General features: G+C 45.9%; 1 protein-coding gene across 3 annotated transcripts in view; it reads right to left on the bottom strand.

Moving 5' to 3' along the window:
- Sin1 (SAPK-interacting protein 1) overlaps positions 1-20,977 on the bottom strand; it is a 136,707-nt gene that overhangs the window by 18,350 nt on the left and 97,380 nt on the right. For all 3 annotated transcript variants that reach the window (XM_075685914.1, XM_075685907.1, XM_075685900.1), the window contains 3 exons: positions 18,526-18,635; positions 11,194-11,301; positions 8,299-8,427 (listed from right to left, as the gene is read on the bottom strand). In XM_075685914.1, the coding sequence (XP_075542029.1) occupies positions 8,299-8,427; positions 11,194-11,301; positions 18,526-18,635 (347 nt within the window). The remainder of the gene's footprint in view (positions 1-8,298; positions 8,428-11,193; positions 11,302-18,525; positions 18,636-20,977) is intronic.

Raw genomic sequence — 20,977 nt, 5'->3', positions numbered from 1 at the left:
TTGATCACAAGGTTGTCATTTCCTCCGCTTCCTCTTCCACCTTCTGTGCTCCACAACGAAACCACCTTTAACTGCTAAGTAACAAAAATGAGTGTCTCACTGGTGATCAGGCCTGAGATAATGTGCACATGAGGGTCATAGAATTGGCATTCGAGTCTGCAGACAACAAGCCAACAATTACAGTGTGCATTCCTACAACGTTCGGCTGTGCACCTACTGGACGGCATGGGTTAAGCTCATATGTAGGACAACACCATTGAGCTGAATTCAGGCAACACAGCATAAACTGTGCCAAGATCGTGCAGTCAAGGTTGCACTTTATGGCATCGTGACGATGTGCGGCACACATCGAGTTGTGTCGCAGGCAAACTTTAAAGGAGCCCTGTAACACCTTTTGAACATAGTAAGAAAACGTTGCCGATCTGTTGTAGAGGCTGCTGTGAATATTTTAGCCAAATATTACTGCACTGCATGCCGCAGGAAGTTTACAATCTACTGTCATACACAGCGGAAAATCACTTGCTCTTGCTTCTGCAATGTTGTCACGCAGTGTTATCGAAAGCAGCTGGCCAACCAACGCTTTTGGCTGATTTTGTGATTGTGAGAGAATTCTCAGTAATACATAATTGATAATTCTGAGTTAAATAAATTAAAATATACGTGTCTGCAATCTCAAAATGACAGGAAAATAATCTTTGCAATGCGCATAGCTGCATCTTCTGTGCATTGCCCTGAGATGGCAGCGGCATGCTGCTTAGTGTAGTCTACTGCGGCTGCCACGGGGTGCTATCTACCACGGGGTGACTCTGCTTTCGAATTTACATAATAATTACATACTTCCGGAAGAAGCCGACTATCATCTGCTCATGCTCAGCCGCGGCCGTACACGTAGGAATTAAACTTTGGCCACCCTGCTTATTGGTCTGATAGCCATTGGGTCTTGCTAATTTCGACTAGTTTTGAACACTCAACTAGCCTTGAACCATGCAGAACTTAAGGTCAGAACACACGCACACTTGCTAGTACGTGCTCACTCCTGGCTGCTTCTAGTTAGATGCCTTGGCAGACTTTGCTTTGTATTGAGCTATTCATAGCGCTTCAAAATGTGCAAGTTGGATGTAGCTGTCATCTGTCGGTCAAGCTGGTGCAGGTCAAAGCCAGTCCACACCTTGTAGCATAGCCATACAGGAGCATATGAGCATGAGTGCGCACTCAAGTCTTGTTGTGCACAAAGCAAACGCTGCATGTACGCACAGCATTTGCATGTAGCTGGTGTCTGCTACACAGCATAGATAACACGGCCGCCGTGTGGTGCTGTGGCAAGTCCGCTGGCTGAGTTCCCTGCGGCTCGCAGAGGAGAACCGCGTTTGGTGCGTTGTAGGCGCCAAAATTGAAAATAGCAGCATCTACAGTCTAGCCCACATATAACGGCCCCACTTAAGACGAACTTTTGCTTAAAACGAATGAAATATATATAATTTCAATGGCATAACATCACCCATATAATGAACGTCTTTGAGCCCTGCTGATCGGTTACAGCGAATGCACAGTGTACACCTGGCGCTGCGATGTGAAATAACGACAACCTCCGACTCCTTTGTGCACGCGGGCTGTTTTCCCAAGTTTCCTCGCAGGGGAACTATCCGCTTTGTGCCCTGCTAGCCTCTTCCCGCCATCACGTGCTGCCCACGGGCGTCGGCGTGTGGCTTCCAAGGTTGCCCTCTCGCCCTTGCTCACAACTCCACTCACATCCCCTCACTCTTTCTTGCAACTCGCTCGCTGTCTCGGCGGGCGCGCTACGGCGCTGGCTAAAGTTCATAAGTTTAATTTTCTGCCCATTACCACGAAGCAGGCCTCTCCGCACTAGTCACCATGCTTCCTTGCTTCCGTGCTTCGTTCCAGTCGGGTCTGAGTTGTATTCAGGATGGCGGACGGAAATGCCAAACCAGTAGCAGTCACGAAACAAAAAGCGTTGGTCATGGCAGCGAAGCAAGCAATTTTGATCGAACTGTCTCAAGGTGCTAAAAACTGTGAGTTGGTGAAGAAGTACAACCTGTTGAAATCAACCATCTCGACGATTCTAAAGAACAAGGAAAAGATCACCAGCTCCCACGCCAATTCGGCGAACAGAAAGCGCCTGCAGAAGGCTGCCTATACGGACGTAGAGGACGCGTTGCTTAAGTGGTTCATCAACACACGAGCTTGCAACATTCCGATAAGTGGACCAATGATGCTGGGCAAAGCCAAAAATTTCAGGTTTCTGCTAAATTTTCCTGGCTGCTGCCCAGGTAATGGCTGGTACATCGATTCAAATGGCAGCATGGGATTGTTTTTAAATCGATTGTCGGCGAGGCAGCTTGTAAGAAACCGAGTCGTTATTGTAAGCTACGCGGAGCAGGACGTTTACAACACAGACGAAACTGTGTTATCAGATGCTGCCGGACAAGACGCACGCCATGAAAGGCGACTCATGCGCTGGTGGCAAGCACAGTAAAGTGTGCGTTACAGTGCTTCTGTGCACTAATATGGATGGCAGCAACCGGTGCCTGCCCTTTGTAATCGGAAAATCAAAGAAATCACATTGCTTTCGGAGCTATATACCCGTGCACTATAGGCACAATACTAAGGTGTGGATGACGCACAATTTATTCGCAGAGTGGCTGGGCAAGTTTGACCCTGACATACAGAGGCAAGGCAAAGGCGTGCTGCTCGTGCTCGACAACTGCTCAGCGTACCACGTGCAAACTTCTTTGACAGTAGTTACTCTACTTTTCCTACCACCCAATACGACTTCGAAAGTGCAGCCACCGCATTGTGGAGCGCTTGCTCATCACTGTCAACTGCCCGGCCGCCAACTTGCCGCTTCGAGTTTCACTGTATTCAGCCGTTGAGATGGTGAAGGTGGCCTGGGTGGAGGTGACGGCCGCTTGCATGTGGAATGGTTTCCGCAAGGCCAGCTTCGTAGACGCAGTGCCTGATGCCGAGCCTGATGCTTCGGAAAATGATCAGTCCGGCGGCGATTTGCGGCAGCGCGTCGTCGACTCTGACACGGGGGCCCACGACATTGGCTGGGATGACTTTATTTCTGTTGATGAAGACGCTGATATTGCGAAACCGTGCACAGACGAGGGCATCGCTTGTGAAGTGCGGATGGAGAGCGATGCGGAGGGATTGGATGACGATGAGACTACGGAGCCAGGATCTATAAGTGCACCTGTAGCAATGGGCTACATAGAGGGCCTCAGGTAAGTTGTCTATGCCAAGGGCCTTGGTGAAGAGCATGCTTCTGCTTTAAATAAACTGGAGACTGCCCTCATCGGATCTGCTCTGCGGAAACAGACGATCATCACAAACTTCTTTGCAAAGAAATAAATTTTGTGTTTTGACTAGCCACTGTTTTAAGCTGTGGTTCCCTTACTGTGAACTTCGGGATATACTGAACAAATGGTGCGTGACGCTCAGGTTCATTATATCCGGGCTCGACTGTATGTGAACATCCAAAATGAAACTTGAACTGCACACCACAGTGGCGCTCGGTTAGCTGAGTGTTATGGGCACCGTAGCCTTCGCAGTGCAAGTCCTTGAAGGAGTGGAAGCACCGTGACGGGGCTGCTTAATTGCCAATAACTCCACTTTTTCTGAACAGACTGAAGTACTTCTAGCAGCAAAGTATTACTAAAATAGTCAAATTTAACTTCAGATGCATTTCTTGACTTTGATAAAAAGTGATTCAGGGCCCCTTTAATGCAAAACCAACCAACCATAAGGCTTTTCCATTTACGCAATGTCCAATTACCGAGATTCTACTGTATTCCAATTGAAATTGTTGCACACTATCACTATTCACTTCAACTTCACTTGGAACGAAAAGAAAAATATATATATATATAGTTGCACAAGCCTAGAAACCAGTCTTTTGTACAAAAACCTAAAGACGAGGATGTGAAAATGATTGACAGAAGCAGAAGCACTAGTGTGCTTGTGTATCTAGTGCATGCACTTGTGTGTCTATCTTCTTTTCCATGCCCTTGTCTTAAGGTTCTTGTGCTAAACACCAGTTTATATGGTTTTCCCCATGTTTATTACACAGCATAACCTCATGAGGATGTGGCATAACTACATACTGAATGGTAGTACTACACACTAACCAGCAACTACAAGCTTGCCTTTCTTTAGTGTAGGCTGCCGACAAAGAAGGGCCCGCCAGCTTGGTGGTATCTGTGTATGTGCTACGAAGTTGGTGGAATTCAATAGCAGTGAGTCTGTGACGAGTGCAATTGTAATTTCCGTTCTATTCGATGAAAATCGCAACACATGAAGCTGTATTTGACAGTTAATATGTTTTCAGCAGGTGCAAACTAACAAGCTTTTACTGTTGTTTTACTTCAAGTCAACGAGTTCCGAAACGGTCAGTATATAGAACAGCAGAGTTTTATATATATATATATATATATATATATATATATATATATATATATATATATATATATATATATATTGTTACGGGGAGGAAAATACGTATAATAAATTAACAGGTTATATACAGAAAAACGCTTCAAATATCAGTCAAGATGGCTACCCAACCACACGAACATCATCGAGCGTCGTCGCCTTTTTCCTCTTCATCTTCATAGCTGACAGCGCCTCGTAGCATGACCCCCAATGGCGAAGGCGCCATCCCGCTGCTTGGTGGGTACAAATGATATGGCTTTAGTTTTGTGACGTGGATGATGTCTGAGGCAGACCGTGCCATGGTGACATCCGAGAGGTTCGATTTCATATGTCACATCAGTTACTTTGCACAAGACACGATACGGGCCAGAATATGGCGAAATTAACTGCTCACAAATACCACCACGTCGTGATGGTGTCCTGAGGAGGACCATGTCACCAGGGTTAAAATGGGCATCGTGGTGGCGGGCATAACAGACACGTTGTTGCTTTTCCTGTGAAGTATTGAGACGCCAGCGGGCAATTTCCCACGCATCTACGGCTATAGAGATGACATCATGGGCGTATTCTCACGTCGTGTGAAAAGCAGTGGGAAGGAGCGTGTCGAAAGGAAGTGCAGAGTCTGGACCGTATAAAAGAAAATATTGAGAGAAATCTGTGGAATCATGACAGGACGTGTTGTAGGCAAATGTCGCATAAGTCCCAGTCCCAGTCCTTATGGTCAGTGGACATGTACATCACGAGCATGTCTGTGATAGTTCTATTAAGACACTCTGTCAGCCCGTTCGTCTGAGGGTGATACACCGTTGTAAACTTGTGCTGTGTAGCACAGGAGTAGAAGATGTCCTTAACAACTTGCGATAGAAAGTACCGTACTCGGTCGGTAAGCAGTTGTTGAGGAGCACCGTGGTAAAGTATTACAGCTTCGAAGAGGAAGTCAGCCATGTCGGTTGCACAGCTGCTAGGGAGAGCGCGTGTAATTGCGTAACGGGTGGTGTAGCCCGTAGCAACTGCAATCCATTTCTTTCCACTGACCGAGAGAGGAAAAGGGCCAAGGAGGTCAAGAATGGTTCTGCAGGTATTTCAATGGACTGAAGACGCCCAGCTGGAAGAGCGGCTGGTTTCTTGCAGTGCTGACAGGATCTGCAGGAAGCAACGTAGCGGGAAACAGAACGGTAAATTCCGGGTCAGAAAAAGCAACGTCGAACACGGTCATAGGTCTTTAAAACTCCTAGATGACCTGAGGTGGGAATATTGTGCAACTGGGCAAGGACGGTCTGACGCATGCGCCTAGGAAGGACAAGAAGCAGTTCAGGTCTGTCACGGTGCATGTAGTAACGATATAAAATACCGTCTTGGAGCACGAACATGCATAGAGGAGGGTTAGTTGTCGAGGCGGAAGTTTCCAGCTTATGTATGATGTCTCTCACGTAAGGATCATGCCGTGAGGTAAGTGATAGTACACAAGCAAAATTGTCGCTGTCTGGAAGTTCTGGTGGATCCACTGGATGACGCGACAAGCAATCAGCGTCCTCATGTAGTCGGCCTGTCTTGTACACAACTCTGTAAGAGCACTCCTGGAGTCATAGAGCCCATCGACCAAAACGACCAGCCGGATCTTTTAGGGACAAGCATGGTGATCGGTCACAACTGTAAACTCCCATCTGTACAGGTAGGGGTGAAATTTGCGCACTGTCCAAACAAGGGTGAGGCATTCGCGTTCGGTGATCGAGTAGTTGCGTTCCGCTGGGGACAGAAGACGGCTAGCGTACGAAATGACAAGGTCGCAACCATGCTGTCGTTGAGCCAGAACAGCGCCGATACAGTGACCGCTGGTGTCTGTGCACACTTTTGTGGGAGATGTGAGCCGCTTTTTAATGGTGACGTGAGTCGCTTGGTCAACTCAGCGAATGCACAAGCTTGTTCATGACCCCTAGCAAAGGGCAAGTCTTCTTATAGAAGTTCTGTGAGAGGGCGTGCAACGTCAGCAAAATTGCGTATGAATCTGCGAAAGTAGGAGCACAGGCCCACAAAGCTTCAAACATCGTTGGCATAGGTCGGCACAGGGAAATCTTTGACGGCACAAACTTTATCGGGATCAGGGCAAAGACCAGAAGGATCGCCAACAGAAAACAGAAAGAAAACAGAAAGAATTGCGGAAAACAGAAAGAATTGTTGAGATGCTCCAGATGTGTTTAAAAAGTCGACAAAAAGACAATTATGTCGTCGAGGTAGCACAAGCGAATTGACCACTTAAAACTGTGAAGGAGAGCATCCATCATACTGACACATGTACTTGTTTGTCCTTATCGGGCAACACGTTTCACCGCTTAACAAATGTTATTGCATAGCGCAGGACGTGCCTGCATGTATCGGAAGTTTCTGTAATGTTATCGATGCTTCCATCCGCTGTCTGTGACCGAACCTTGTGCAATCTGATTGCATGTGTGCACGACGCGAATAATGTAGAATTTTGTGGAAGGCACGCGAGTCGCTGCGATTACTCTGGAACACTCGACGACTGATGTATAAAAGCCGACGCGCTTGACTCGCTGATCAAATTTTCAACAATCGCCGACTGTGTTTGCCACTGTCGCCGTTCTTTGAGTGTAGCCTGTTTTTGAGAGCACAAGTTCGCCCAATAAAAGGCTAGTTTCGTCTTTCTCAGTTTGACTGCTCTTTTCACAGTCACTACCACGTGACAATACGCTCGAATGTAGCTGGAGCATTGCATAACCCTAATGGCATTACTTTGAACTGATAGAGGTCGTCAGGAATAATAAAGGCGCTCTTTTCACAGTCCATGTTGTCAACAGCAATCTGCCAATACCCCGAACGCAGGTCAATCGAAGAAAAATATTTTGCACCATGGAGGCAGTCAAGGGCGTCATCTATCCATGGCAGGGGGCACATGTCCTTCTTCGTTACCTTGTTAAGATTCTGGTAGTCTACACAGAAGCGCCAGCTGTTATCCTTCTTTCTAACAAAAACGACAGGGGAAGCCCAAGGACTTAAAGAAGGTTCAATGATATCTCAGGCAAGCATCTTCTCAACTTCCTTCTGTATGACTTGCTGCTCAGTGGAGGATACACGATAGGGTTGTTGGTGTATAGGGCTTGCATCGCCAGTGTTGATGTGATGCTTCACAATGGATATTTGGCCCAGTGGTCGGTCATTGAGATCAAATGTGTCCCAGTACGATGCGAGAGGGCAATGGAACATGTTCACGTGGGGAGCCGGAATGTAAGAGGCAATCATTTCTGTCACGCTTTGTAACATATTTGCATGATCCGAATTGAGACTGGTAGGCGACAATGCATTAGAAGTTAAGGTGGAAATATTGTAGTTGCACGCTGGTGCAATGGCTGCAAGGGAGATACCCTGAGGCAGCACTTGAGGATAGAGAAACGAAATTCACAATTGGGAGACACGCGGTATTTTTCTTCAAACGGATGACTGTGTGTGGGGAATGTGACGTTGTGCGAACAGAGAACGTCAAAGTTGGGTGACACAATGTATTCACCGTCGGCGACATCTTGCTGTGATGTTCACCGTCGGCGACAGTGAACGTCACAGCAAGATGGGGCAGTCGAATGCATTCAGCAGAGCACAGTTGACTAGGCTTCGGATCAGAAGGCTCCACGTCATATGGTAGGGCGAGTTGAATAATGCCGGCAGAGCAGTCAATAAGGGCTGAATGGGCAGACGTGTGTGTGTGTGTGTGTGTGTGTGTGTGTGTGTGTGTGTGTGTGTGTGTGTGTGTGTGTGTGTGTGTGTGTGTGTGTGTATATCACGTCACTGGGTGTGTGACAGTAGTAGTTTCAGAGAGTGCAGTTTTTTGCTCACCTAGTTGGACTTCAGTGTTACGTCCAATGCGAGGCACAAGGGCCACGTTGAATGCTTGGTACAGGTGAGCCTCCATGGCGGTCATGTCCCGGTCAGCATAATCATCTGGCTGGGTTGCTGACAACACCACTGCACGCACAAATGCAGACACACAGTGAATAAAAAAAGTGTAGCGAATCGAGCGCATCTGCTGCAGCCTAGCGTGCATTAAGCAATGACCAACAAAGAAAATCTATGCTGCTACTCATTATGTGGCCGAAAATGGCAGCATAACAGATGACTGAGCGAGCTGGAGAGAGTGCCAAAACATCACAACATACTGCTTCAACATGACCGCTGTCTGTGCCATGACATCACAGCACACGCACCTCCTGGTAAACGAAACTGAAACTATTCGTAGAAAAGCAGAAGGGTTGAAAGTTCAGCTTGTTGGTACATTCAAACTTTCAGAACAGTGTTAAATGATGGGACAAACAAAAACAACACATAAGCGCACACTAACAACAAGTTTTATTAGGAAGAACATATATATTGAAATATGATATGCAAGCAGTTAAGATTCAGTTCAGTGTGACACCAAATAGCGAATGTAACAACCAGAGCACACAGCCAAGTCACTTGACCAGATGATCAAACTGTCCAGATAATCCTCTTCAACAATTAAGCTGAGCGATGGTGCACTGACGCAAGATGGGCCCTTCCTATGAATTGCATACACTTTAACAATTTTACACATTCTTTGGTTCTTGTGTCACCTAAGAATATGGTACTTATCAAAATCCAGAGTACAAACGCAGAGTACAACCGCAATCGACAGTACAACCACATGAACAGCTAGGTTGCTCCCACGTCCTTTGTAGAGAGACTGAGCATGTTACCTGATGCATTTGTTGAGGCGCCGTCTTGTCTGTCCTACATACATGCGTCTTACGTTCTCATCCTATTGTTTAGTGCTATGCCAAACTTTTGTAGAAAGGCTTCTACAATAATTTATTTAGGGCACTCTCAGGCTTGCTAGTACATTTCTTTTGTTATTTCGAGGTCCAGGACCTTCATTTAATGCAAAAAAAAAAGAAGGTCAAACTGTCATGTCAGTACTCGTTTAAGGTACACACGCAATCAAGTGTGTATGTGTATTTTCTCGTCTTGGTTTGCACTGCTCAATGCAGGCACTAAAGGATGCTGTACCAAGTCACCCAAGGGGCTGCACTCTTACTTTGTGACTGTAAGGAGTGCTGAAGGATCATAGAACCATCCTTGCAGATATGCAGAGCAACTACGGAGAGTGGGTTAGGCTTCATTCACACAACCATCATCTTTCCCTTCCCATCACCACCATGGAGGAAAAAAAAAATGTCTTGACGAAGTGATCAGTGTCCAAACAAGTGACGGCGGCATCAACTGTCGCGCGTATTGCTACAGTGTTAACGTACTGAGCCTTGGTTTCACTGAAACCAAATGAATTTGTCATATAGTTGTTTAGCAAACATCATGAACATGCTTTTGACTACATAGATTGCTTATACTATTACAATATATATAATCGTGCATATGTGCAACAATAAATATTTTCATAAGAAGCCAACAAACACTTACACCAAAGACAACATAGGGGAAATAAATGATAAATTCATGGAAATGAAAGTGGATTAAAAAGCAACCTGCCGCAGGCGGGGAACGATTCCACAACTTACGCATTTCGCGTGCGATGCTCTACCAATTGAACTACCGTGGCGCCGTTTCCCCATCCACTTTCTTGGGTATTTATGTTTCCTAGTAGAACTCTGGGAGCGTTAGCCAGTGCCATCACTGACAGACCTTGGTGGCAGATATGGAACATCCTTTCTCCAGCAGGCGTCACGAGAACAGAATGTTTTTTTGGTGAAGGCAACCGGTCAATAAACCCACACATGCTACCTGAAGGCATCAATGTTGCCGGATTCGAGACCCTCATTATGTAATAAACGAGAAGAAAGGGGGTTAACCGACGGGCCCGATTTTTAGTCATAAGAAGCCAACAAACACTGACACCAAGGATAACGTAGGCGAAATTGCTTGTGCTTAATAAATGAAATAAGGAAACGATAAATTAATGGAAATGAAAGTGTACGAAAAAACAACTTGCATCAGGTGGGGAACGATCCCACAACCTTCACATTTCGCCTGCAGTGCTCTACCAATTGAGCTAACACGGCGCCGTTTTCCCATCCACTTTCTTGGGTATTTGTGTTTCCTAGTGGAACCCTGGGAATGTTAGCCAGCGCCACCACTCACAGACCTTGGTGGCGGATGTGAAACACCTTTTCTGCCCTAAATGTGCACCTAAATCCAATTAAGCAAATGTTTTTGCATTTGCATATAAGCTGCTGCGGCTGGGATCGAACCTGCGACCTCGAGCTCGGCAGCACAACACCATAGCCACCAAGCTATGGCAGTGGGATAGTGCACTTGCTCTAAACTGGTGTTCAAGAGTAGAATATTTAGATCTATACAGGGGAAGAATACGAACAGACAGTCAGTACATTTGCGTGGCTAGAAATACAAGACCAGGCATATTTGCTGCAGTCTATGTGACAGTAAAACAATATTTCTACAAACACCGTGTAGATGTTCGTAACCCAAACACCTAAAACAAAAACACTAACATGTAAGCAAATGAAACACGTAAGACAAACTGTACAGATGATCTGCACAGTTTTGGGTTAACCTTTTGGTCCCCTACCTGCAAAAAAATTTAACAATATTACAATGTTATTATCAAGGTTGGAAATTTTCGCCAATTTTTCAGCTGCCCAAGAGGGGGGGAAAAGAAAGAAAGGAAAGAAATGTTCCTTTTCCTGCCAAAATTTAGACTTTTTCCCAACGATTCGCATCTCTAGGTCATGCAGCACTCACCGTCCTCGGACACTAGGGTGAACTCAAGGGTGCCACTCCTCCTGATGGTGGTGTCCAAGTCAATAGGGATGCCCACTTCCCGGTAGTCTTCGACATGGAACTCAGGCCCTACACATTTGCAGGACAACCGGTCTTTAAAATAAAGCATGTGTCGCGTTGTTTCTGGCATACAAAAACAACCTTTTATACATCAGGTAGCATTGTTATCAAAACCAATACATTTAACTTTTCTTAAAGTTTATGTGTGTACAATCGAACCTGAAGAGTAATGCGGTTTAGCAGCCCAGAGAGGGTGTAAAAAAAATTTGGAGGATGCATAAGCTTCATCTTTAAGAGTGAAACGTGATAGCATTCAAAGATCCCCGAGTGCTTCTCACGCTTTCCAGCAACTGCAGCTCATGTAACCGTAATGTTTACCGGGAAACACTGGGAGCGAATACTATGCATGAAGGCGAGCTTTCTGGTAGAAATGTGCCCTCTTGCGTGGGCTGTTCCCGGAGACGGTGCACAGCAGCACCCAAAAATGAGATCATTTTCAGGTTTCTGTTGTTCTTTCGCACTTGTAATATTTCAGTCTGAGAAGATTTAACATCAAAGGCATGCGGTGTTGGTATTTTTTTCCTGACATTTGTTTATAGGCTGTCATTCTCATACTTCTGAGGAATAACTTTGTCAAGAATGTAAGAATGTATGAGCAACTTTAGTGAGAATGGTGTGGCAATATAACCCAGATATACTGCATGTCATATAGCAAGGTGCGGCATATACATATACTTAAGTATACTATATGGCAATGTTAGCTCACAGGATGCCAACGCCGGCTATGACATCGACACGAGATATTCTGCAACATGGGGCCCTTAACACTACAGTGTTAAAATGCTAGGCACCACAGTTTTGTGTAATAAGCAGCAATTACTAGTACATAATAACTACAGCACAGAGTTATCTGCCGTTAACCGCTTAGAGCCAGCTTCCACAGTGCCTTGTGCACGGCTCATGCCGGGCATTACTTAATGTCCGAGTGTATATTTTTATGCAAGTAATGAACTGTGACGCTTTTTTATGTACTATACTTATCCAGAACATACTAAGTGTACGAGTTACGAATAGTTATTTACAGAATTATCATATATTTTAGTGTAAGGGTATTACCTCTGGAGAGACTATATCTCAATATTTGAGGCAAAAATTGATCAAATTTTCTGTGTACAGCCCCACCCGCCTTTTTCTGAGCTATTTCATTTGCCGACACATTGGGCCGCACAACAGGTGAACACGAAATGCTCCCGTGGCTTCGCTTTGAGGTATGAAGTAGACCAAACCACAACACTAAGAGAAAGTCAGTAAATAAATTTTCTGTACTGCAGGAGCTGTAAAAAGAAGAAAAAAAATTGGCACACTCAACTGCAGTTGAGGTCTAAGTAATGTGAATTCAAGTAGAGATTATAACCTGTAGTGTTTATACAGTTGCCGATCGATAATTTGGACTTGATGGGGACCACCAAAAAGTTGGAGTAATTGTAAGTCCAGAATACCTGATTCACCCTAAAATACCCAAGTGAAGTTATTCTACAAGTGGGCCAAAAAAAGGTATGCCGTATTCTTGGATCATCACTTTTGGGGATACCATCAATTTTGAATGACTAGTGCAAGACACATCGCAGGTACAAGTGACGGCATTTTTGGCAGAGTGCCAAGCATGCTATCGTTCATGTGACAAGCGCAAGATGCATCAATGTCTACAAGCTACAGCAGTTTTGGCACAGTGTGCCTCTTCGATTATCCGTCCCGGACTCCTTGGGACTACTGTCCCACATTCGATTTTCTGAGACAGCTTCGAAAGCTTCACCCACCAGTCCGAGAGCTGCCAGAATCGCGTTCGTTTTATTCAATACTATGCCAGGTCTAACTGCTCGACGCGTATGCCGTGGCTCCCACAAAAGCGGCGCTGTGCTTAGCAGGTGGTGTGACGTCGGCCCTCTCCGTTGCTATGACGACGCGTGACGTCAGCCGCTCGTTGCATGTGCTGTGTCCCCCGAGCCGACGCCATGCCTAACAGGTGGTCTCTTCGTTGATATGACGACCTCCTCGCCTTGCGCTCGCTTCGTGGCGGCTTTACTGGGATATATAGCGGTGCGCTACGCATTGGTTGATCAGTCTCGCCATGGAAGTTACCGACGAAGAGTCTACATCTGAATGTAGTTGCTCTACTGCTTCGGAACAGTTAAATTCTAAGGCGAAAGCTAAGCAGGCTAGAAAGAATGAAAGCGGTTGCAATGTTGCTTTCGCAATTCAACCAGGTTTAACCAGAGCTAAACCACAGCCAATTTTTTCGCGGACTGTTTGTAGGCTCTCGGAGCTGTCAGCAGATTTTTGCTCAGACCAGCACAAGCGGCTAGCAGATGATGACTGTCTGAAAAACATGCGTGTGGTGTCTGCCGCCATGATATTGTGAAACATGCTGCATGCTTCCGCATACTTTGTGCGTTCCACACGGCAGATATTGTGCACTCAGCTAGCACCTCTGTTACATCTTTGCTTTCTGTGCCATCATGCAAGCTCTGCACGAGCCATGGAATTGCTCCCACTTTAGTCCTTGTGTTTTTGATGTGAAAACATTAAATGGCCCATTAAGTGGCGGCATCTGAAGCAGCGAAACTTCCTATTGGCTGTGACGCCACATCACGAGAGTGCCTTGCACGCTCTTTACGCTGGCTTGGTCCTTGACGGAGCAGAGCGGGCAAAAGGGAATACCTGATGTCACGGTATAGCGGGAGGGGAGAGGGCATCACCGCCACACCAAGTCACCCTCACTCTCGGAAGCCCGTGTTATTTGCGCGTTTCTTGTTCGTGCAAGCTCTCACCTGTGTTCTAACTGCGCCTGGGTAAGGCCAAATCAAAACGCGCCAACTGTCTCAAGACACTCGCTTGCCTGCGAAGAGTTCGTAACTCAAAGGACCGTTCAGTGGCGTTCAATTGAGAATTAATGCTTCTGCATACACAATTCAAAAGAAGTGCTTAGGTGTCCTTGGATATTTTAAGAAACAAGCACAGTGATATGTCATGCGCACATGCTTGCTTTTCTTGACCTGTTTCATGAAATCTGTCCTGCTCATTGTTGTGTGTAGTAAACAGGTGCATTTCGTCTTTCAGTTGAGTGAAACCGGTATGGGAAGACGCATATCATATTGCATGTGGCTGTTTGTCGCTGGTAGCTGGAATGCTATACAATTGGAACTTTGCGAATTGCTGTTCACATATGTTGATCTCCCATTCTGTTGCCAAGTTTCAGCGTTTGCTTTTTGAGGCGCATGATTAACAGATGGTGGCATTTTGCGATAAAACACATGCGCTGTCTGTCCTAGATGCACGTTGTACGTAAAGACGCGATTGACCCTTTTGCAGACGGGTTTTACAATTTTTTAGGACCCTGTGCAACGTAACTGCACTTTCTTAGCCTATTGAGTTGCTTTCATAATGTATGGTTGTAATATCTGCAAGTGCTTTTTTGTGTGAACAGCGACGCGGTATGATTATGATTTTGTTTGTGTTCGTGTATAAGTTTCCATTAAATTTCGCACATGATAAGCAAGCTTACAGTGGCTATGTGACTGACCAGACGAGAGAGAGAGAGAGAGCGTGAAGTAAACTGCACTATAACTGTGCTTTCAGAACATGTACTACGCACTCAGGCTACGATATTCCACTATGGAAGATTTGCAGTTATGTCTGCAACGTGGCCTCCAAGATTGCCATATCTATGAGACCTCGGCAATGAATCCCCTTAGTATTAGCAGTGGTGGGCTACCTATGAGCAAACGATGGCAGTCACAAGATCGATTTTTAGTCAAGGTTTTTTCAGCTGAAACCTCAAGCCACCTCACAGTCCCTGGCAGCTGGGTCACGTGACTGCAACATGCCTTTATGTCAGAGCTAGTCATACTGGAAGCAGCAGACGGTTTATGGGCAGTCCAGGACTGCATAATCAAAGAAGCCTTGTGCCAAGCGCACAATATTTTATGTGACTAGTGCAAGCCGCAATGGCATTTATCAACGACACCATTCTTGGCAAAGTGCCAAGCACGCTATCACAGTGTGGAAATGCTGCGGCCTGTCAACACATTTCGTGCTAGTCAGGTGAAATTTCACGAAAAAGTGATCATCCAAGAACACGGCCCGAGTTTTTCAGTGTGTTGGTGCACGCACATACACTTGCCTTTGGCCCAGACACTCCGTTGCCGTGATTTCCTAGCAGTGCTTTTTATGCTATTCCTTCTCATACATTTTGCGCTCCGTAACTGGTCAGAGTGACGCACCGCACGCCTTATCAGTGGGTTGAACCTGCCATGGACAGTGGATCATAAGATTGAGTGGCACATAATTGAGTAGAAGGCATCACTGCAAAATCGCAACCCGTATCTCGACCATTGCCACACTTTCACTGCAGATGGACAAAACCACAGTCAATGCATGCACCGAATCATCAGTAACTACTAGATCGACTAGGTTTTCTTGTTTCGGTTTTGAGGGGCACCAGCAGCATGGCCTCATTAAAAAAAAAAAAAAAAATGTGGCAGAACCCATCTCATGATGACTGTCAACAGTAGTGTGTTTAGCATTGTATCAATTTAGTGACACCAGATATTGCCACTGGCGAAACGAGCTATGTGTGAGACACGTACTACAGATTATCCTCTATCGCGCTTCCCTAAGGACACTTGGCACCATTTAGTGCCACCGCTGCGAAGCCTGTATATGGCCTCCAAAATGCATGGCGCGCCGGTGCGTGCAAATGCTGAACATGTCATGCGACAACTGAGCTCCTTACTCGTGCTTCTTTCTGGATGCGCTGCACCATCTAGTGGCACTGCCAAAAAGTCCGCATGTGGCCTCCGAGACGAGAAGTGTGGAGCACGAGTGCTTGTGAACGCTGGTAATGGTTCCCTCGCTCGCCGCACACTCAGTGGCATGTACTCAGTGCCCCCCAACTTGGGGAGAGGTTAATTGAAGAGTGGCACATACCCAGTGTATTCATGGCACAGCTCGCTAAAGCGTTGGCATCAAAAGTGTTCATTGAAAGCAGCACATACCCAGCTCGTTTGTGGCGTAACCTGCTAATGTGCCGGGGGTTGCTGCCTTTGAGGGACCATTGCGACGTGGGTTCAATTTCGCTTAGCACTGGAGAAATTCAAGGGAGCTTTCCCATCATTGCAGAAGAGCACACTCCCAGTGGCACACACCTGGGGTGCGATCGGAGATGGTTGTTCGGCGCGTTCGTTCGGTTACCGGCGCGCGCGATTGGCCTACTCCGCGCATACGTCGCCAGCCGCGGGGCGCCGCCCCGTTTTTGGTGACGTCAAAATGACGACACGCTCCTGTCAATCATCCGCCCACCGAGCATTTCGTCCGAACGCGACGGGAGTTGAGAAGTTTGGAGCGATCATACGACTTCGCATGGCGCGTCTGGTGGATTGGATTGGATCCAACAGGCGGCCTTTTCGGCTGCGGAATGGCACGTTTGAATCCAATTCATAGTTTAATTATAAAAAATGGCGCTTCCGTTGGAAACTTAGGTTGTTGCGCTGGCTTTTCTAGAGGAAGGAGGAGAGCGGGTGGCGGTGCGAAACGCGTTTGAAGAGATGGCAGAAAGTGAATTCCGGCGTCGTTTTTGTTTCTCGAAACAAATAATTCGTTGGTTGTACAGAGAAATCGACAAGACCATCGGTGCCAGCGAGCCACTGGGATGTTGTCGCTGCCTCTTGAAAAGTGCGCCACTCTTCCCGTCGTTTTTTTTTTTTCTTTTTCCTTCTCGCTGTGCGCGACACCACCTAGGGACGACGCAAAGAACCTAATAGTTATAAATTGCAGTAGTCACACGTACTACTATTTGAAAACGTGTTTGGGCTTGAGAAGAAAAAATACATTTTTTTAGATAAAGATTTCATTCAATTGGAAGACGAGAAACATTTGGCTTTGTAGTATACTGTTTGCAAGCAGACGACAAACGACGGAGATAAACTTCCGGGGAGGTCACCGCTTCCTGATTGGCTGCTCTCTCCGCCCCGCTGTCACAAATTTTGCATACTGCAACTTTGTGACGTTGCAGCAACTGAACAGAACGCGTATCGAACAAAATATCTCCGATCGCGCCCCTGGTTACACAAGTTGGCGTCAAAGTTGTTCATTGTAGAGCGGCATACACTTACTGGCACATACCCAGTTACCTAAATTGGCATCAAAGAGTGGCATCAAAGAGAAGTCAGTGTCAAAGAATATCTTCGAACTGCTGTACCTACCCAGTCCCACGTCTATAGTGACCCATGTCAGCATGAAATTGGTTCGTTGAAGACCGAAATGCATGTACACATTGCTGCATGCTCAGTGACCCAAGTTGGTCCAATGGTTGATTTTGAACCCTATTCTCTCAACAAAGCAGCCCAACGCGCTACCCATTCGACGACGGACTACCCAGTGACCAAGGTAGGTGAGAAAATGGTTATATAAAAACATACATAGATACATAGTCCCTGGAAAGTGCGTGAAGTACCCTAAGAATGCTAATGCATTATTGTTGCTATTTCTGCTTGACTCAGTGACCAAATTAGCACATGGGCGTGCAGAGTCTGAAATTTTGGTCGTCCTTATACATTAAGTCCATGGGGATAGTAGCAGTGCTGCAGAGCTGTCCAAATAATCAAGCATGTCCAAATAATTGGTCGGTAACTGCACTTAAAATAAGTAAAACAATGTTTGTAATGGCAAGATATAAGATTGAAAGCAAACTAAAATGCAGTGGCATATACCCAGTTGTCCCAGTGACACAGACCCAGTGGCAAAGGCTAGTGCACATACCCATCCCTGTGGCATATAATTTTTAAGTACACTATTCCCAGGATCAGCTCATGAAAACGGCAAGACAGGCTCGCCAGCCAAAAAGTGGCTGGACAATCAGAAAATTGCTTCCCATTAAAATGGTGGACAACTTCTGTTTTTGCATGACGATATATAAACACAGCACTTTGAGGATAAAATGACTCCAAAGTGAAATTTTCCATCTTCGCTAGCAAAGCCTCCTCTCCTTTTCTTTTTAGATTTGTAATTTTTTGGTGTTATGCAAATTGCTCACCTATTCGAACTGTTCTCTTCAATAGACACTCATTACTATTCGCTTAATTTCGCTTTGAACTAAAAATCTGAAATTCGTACAAGCCTATTTTTCACGCAATACGTGAAATTTCTTGAATGTTTGTTGTGACCCTTTTGTATTCACAGTGACTTCTCCCTACATTTGGCAAAGGTTGAAGAGAGATGAAATTGCCCAACACTTACCCAAGGAACGTAACAGGCCCTTGCGTTTCTTGAGCATTTGGTCAAGTACTTCCCGTAAAGTGGCATCCGCACTGGGGATCTGAACTTTTGTGAAGCCATCCTTGGTGTGGCTACGAGGGAAACATGAGTCAAGAAGCTGTATTTACATGTATATGATCCACAGTAAATATCAAGAAATGTAAGGCTTTTAATGCTGACCACCAATGTAATAAACACTGACGATTTAATGATATCCACACATGTCAATGAAATAAACTTTTATTTAATTAGCTGATCTCGCTTTCACTTAGTAAGCATTATGAAGAGAATCGCACAAGAAACCTGACAAATAATTGCAGGATAAAAAGCACTGGCACACAAGATAGAGATTATATCAAGAGCAATGTTTTTGCAAAGGTGGCACCTAGTACGTGTGGCCGCCATCGCGTTGCACCATGTGTGCACCCGTGCCATCAATATCGCAACCAATCGGTGCTAAACTGCCATCTTTTTTCTTTTTCTTCTTTTTTTTTTTGCATACTAGGCCAGAACATAGCTGCTCGAATTCTCTAGGTATGTAATAGCATACTTAGATTGTTATGATTCAGACATCTCGGCAGCTGAGCACGCGAGTGTCGCAAGAAACCTTTCACAATCTGACTTATCGAAGTGCCATTTCTATACCTCGCATCTCTTACAAACTTTTGATTTTGTGCACACTGTGATGTGCTCGCTCAACATACCTCGAGTTTTCTGTTAGACACCTCGAAAGTGGGTGAAGTCCACCTATAATGCTAAAGAAATGCATGACTGATGGTGGGATTGAACATCTGTCTTCCAGCATAGCATGTCATGATCGGCCAGAGGGGGAAGTGACCTTCCAACCTGTCCTGCCCTACTGTGACGAATCACTTTGTGAAGCTAACAATATGTCCCACAGGGCAGACCAGCGACGACATCATGGCGAGACACGATTTAAATTAAATAAATTATGGGGTTTTACGTGCCAAAACCACTTTCTGATTATGAGGCACGCCATAGTGGAGGACTTCGGAAATTTCGGCCACCTGGGGTTCTTTAACGTGCCCCTAAATCTAAGTACACTGGTGTTTTCGCATTTCGCCCCCATCGAAATGCGGCCGCCGTGGCTGGGATTCGATCCCGCGACCTGGTGCTCAGCAGCCTAACACCATAGCCACTGAGCAACCAAGGCGGGTGAAACACGATTTAAAGAACACGTGATTGATTGGATGTCACTCGGCCACTGACCATGACGCTGGGAGCAAGAAACTCCTGGAAAAGGGCGCTCTATGCCGCTTCCTCACAAACCCTAGTAACTGCCACGGTCGTTTGACAAATGCCCCAGCTAACTGCTGGGTCACCCCAGGAACCAAGATACGCCAGTTTGAGTTGAGTCAAGCATGACAATTCCTGTCTACGAGACTCCCTTTCTTTCTTTGTGTTCAACGAACAAAGGTGCCGGAGTGATTGTGCACACCCTCGCCCTCAAAGCGGATCCTTCGGCGACTTTGGATGCTCCGACTGAACGAAGGTGCGACGGCAGATTTCCCTGGCCTAGGGATCTAGAGAGGACAGAGGGGTTTTAAGCAGCCTTTTTGGCTACTCAGGTGTGCTTCAATTCAGTCATGCTAGATTGTTCAGACATAATGTTCTCTAGTCCTCGTGTAGACATTGCAAATAAACCCAGTACTCGTGGTTCTTGATGAGAACCTGTTCCTCCCTTTAACAACATCCTCAACGTGGATGAGTTAGACAAGGGCCTCAGCCAGCTACCCCTTCTGACATGCCTGACCCCAACGCGTACAAGCAGCCCAATGCACAGCAGCCCAATGAACTAGCGATTAGACTGTGATCGCACATATGCTTGTGCCGGGCCAAAGTAGCTCTTTGAAATGTCTGGTGCGCGCATCACATGCCAGTTCTCGCATTCTTCCCTCGTGACAGCTAGTGCTTTGAGATGGCGTGTTAGACTGCACTGCCTTTGGGATTGGCACAAGCTTTTACGCCAGACAATGATACTGCCAAAGTGGGTGAAGTCTGCCTATAATGCTATCACATTTAGAGGTGTAGTGAATCGTGGGGCCAAAATCACTGCAATGTCATCTGTGTATTTGTTAACGATGACGCGGTACAACAGCACTGAGGCAATGCCCATTTCCCGTCATCACTGATGCTTCCATTGGTTCACTTATGGTTGAAATTTTCCTGTTCCAGCTGACCAATAGTGCATTTAGGAGCACATAGAGCTTCATTCGTACATTTTGGAAGTAAATGCAAGAAAAAATGCATTAAGCGGGAAAATGTACACCCCAAAGTCAAGCCACTAATAAAAATGTGCAGTTTCGCCTGAATGGCGAAGCATTGATTGCGATAGCAAGTTATTAGACAGCTATATGCAGTAAGGTTAGCACATTTATTAGCTGTATAAACTGCTGTAAATATTCACTTACAA

Source organism: Dermacentor variabilis, chromosome 1 (assembly GCF_050947875.1).
Source record: "Dermacentor variabilis isolate Ectoservices chromosome 1, ASM5094787v1, whole genome shotgun sequence".
Taxonomy (NCBI): domain Eukaryota; kingdom Metazoa; phylum Arthropoda; class Arachnida; order Ixodida; family Ixodidae; genus Dermacentor; species Dermacentor variabilis.
This window is presented reverse-complemented; position numbering and strand designations above follow the sequence as displayed.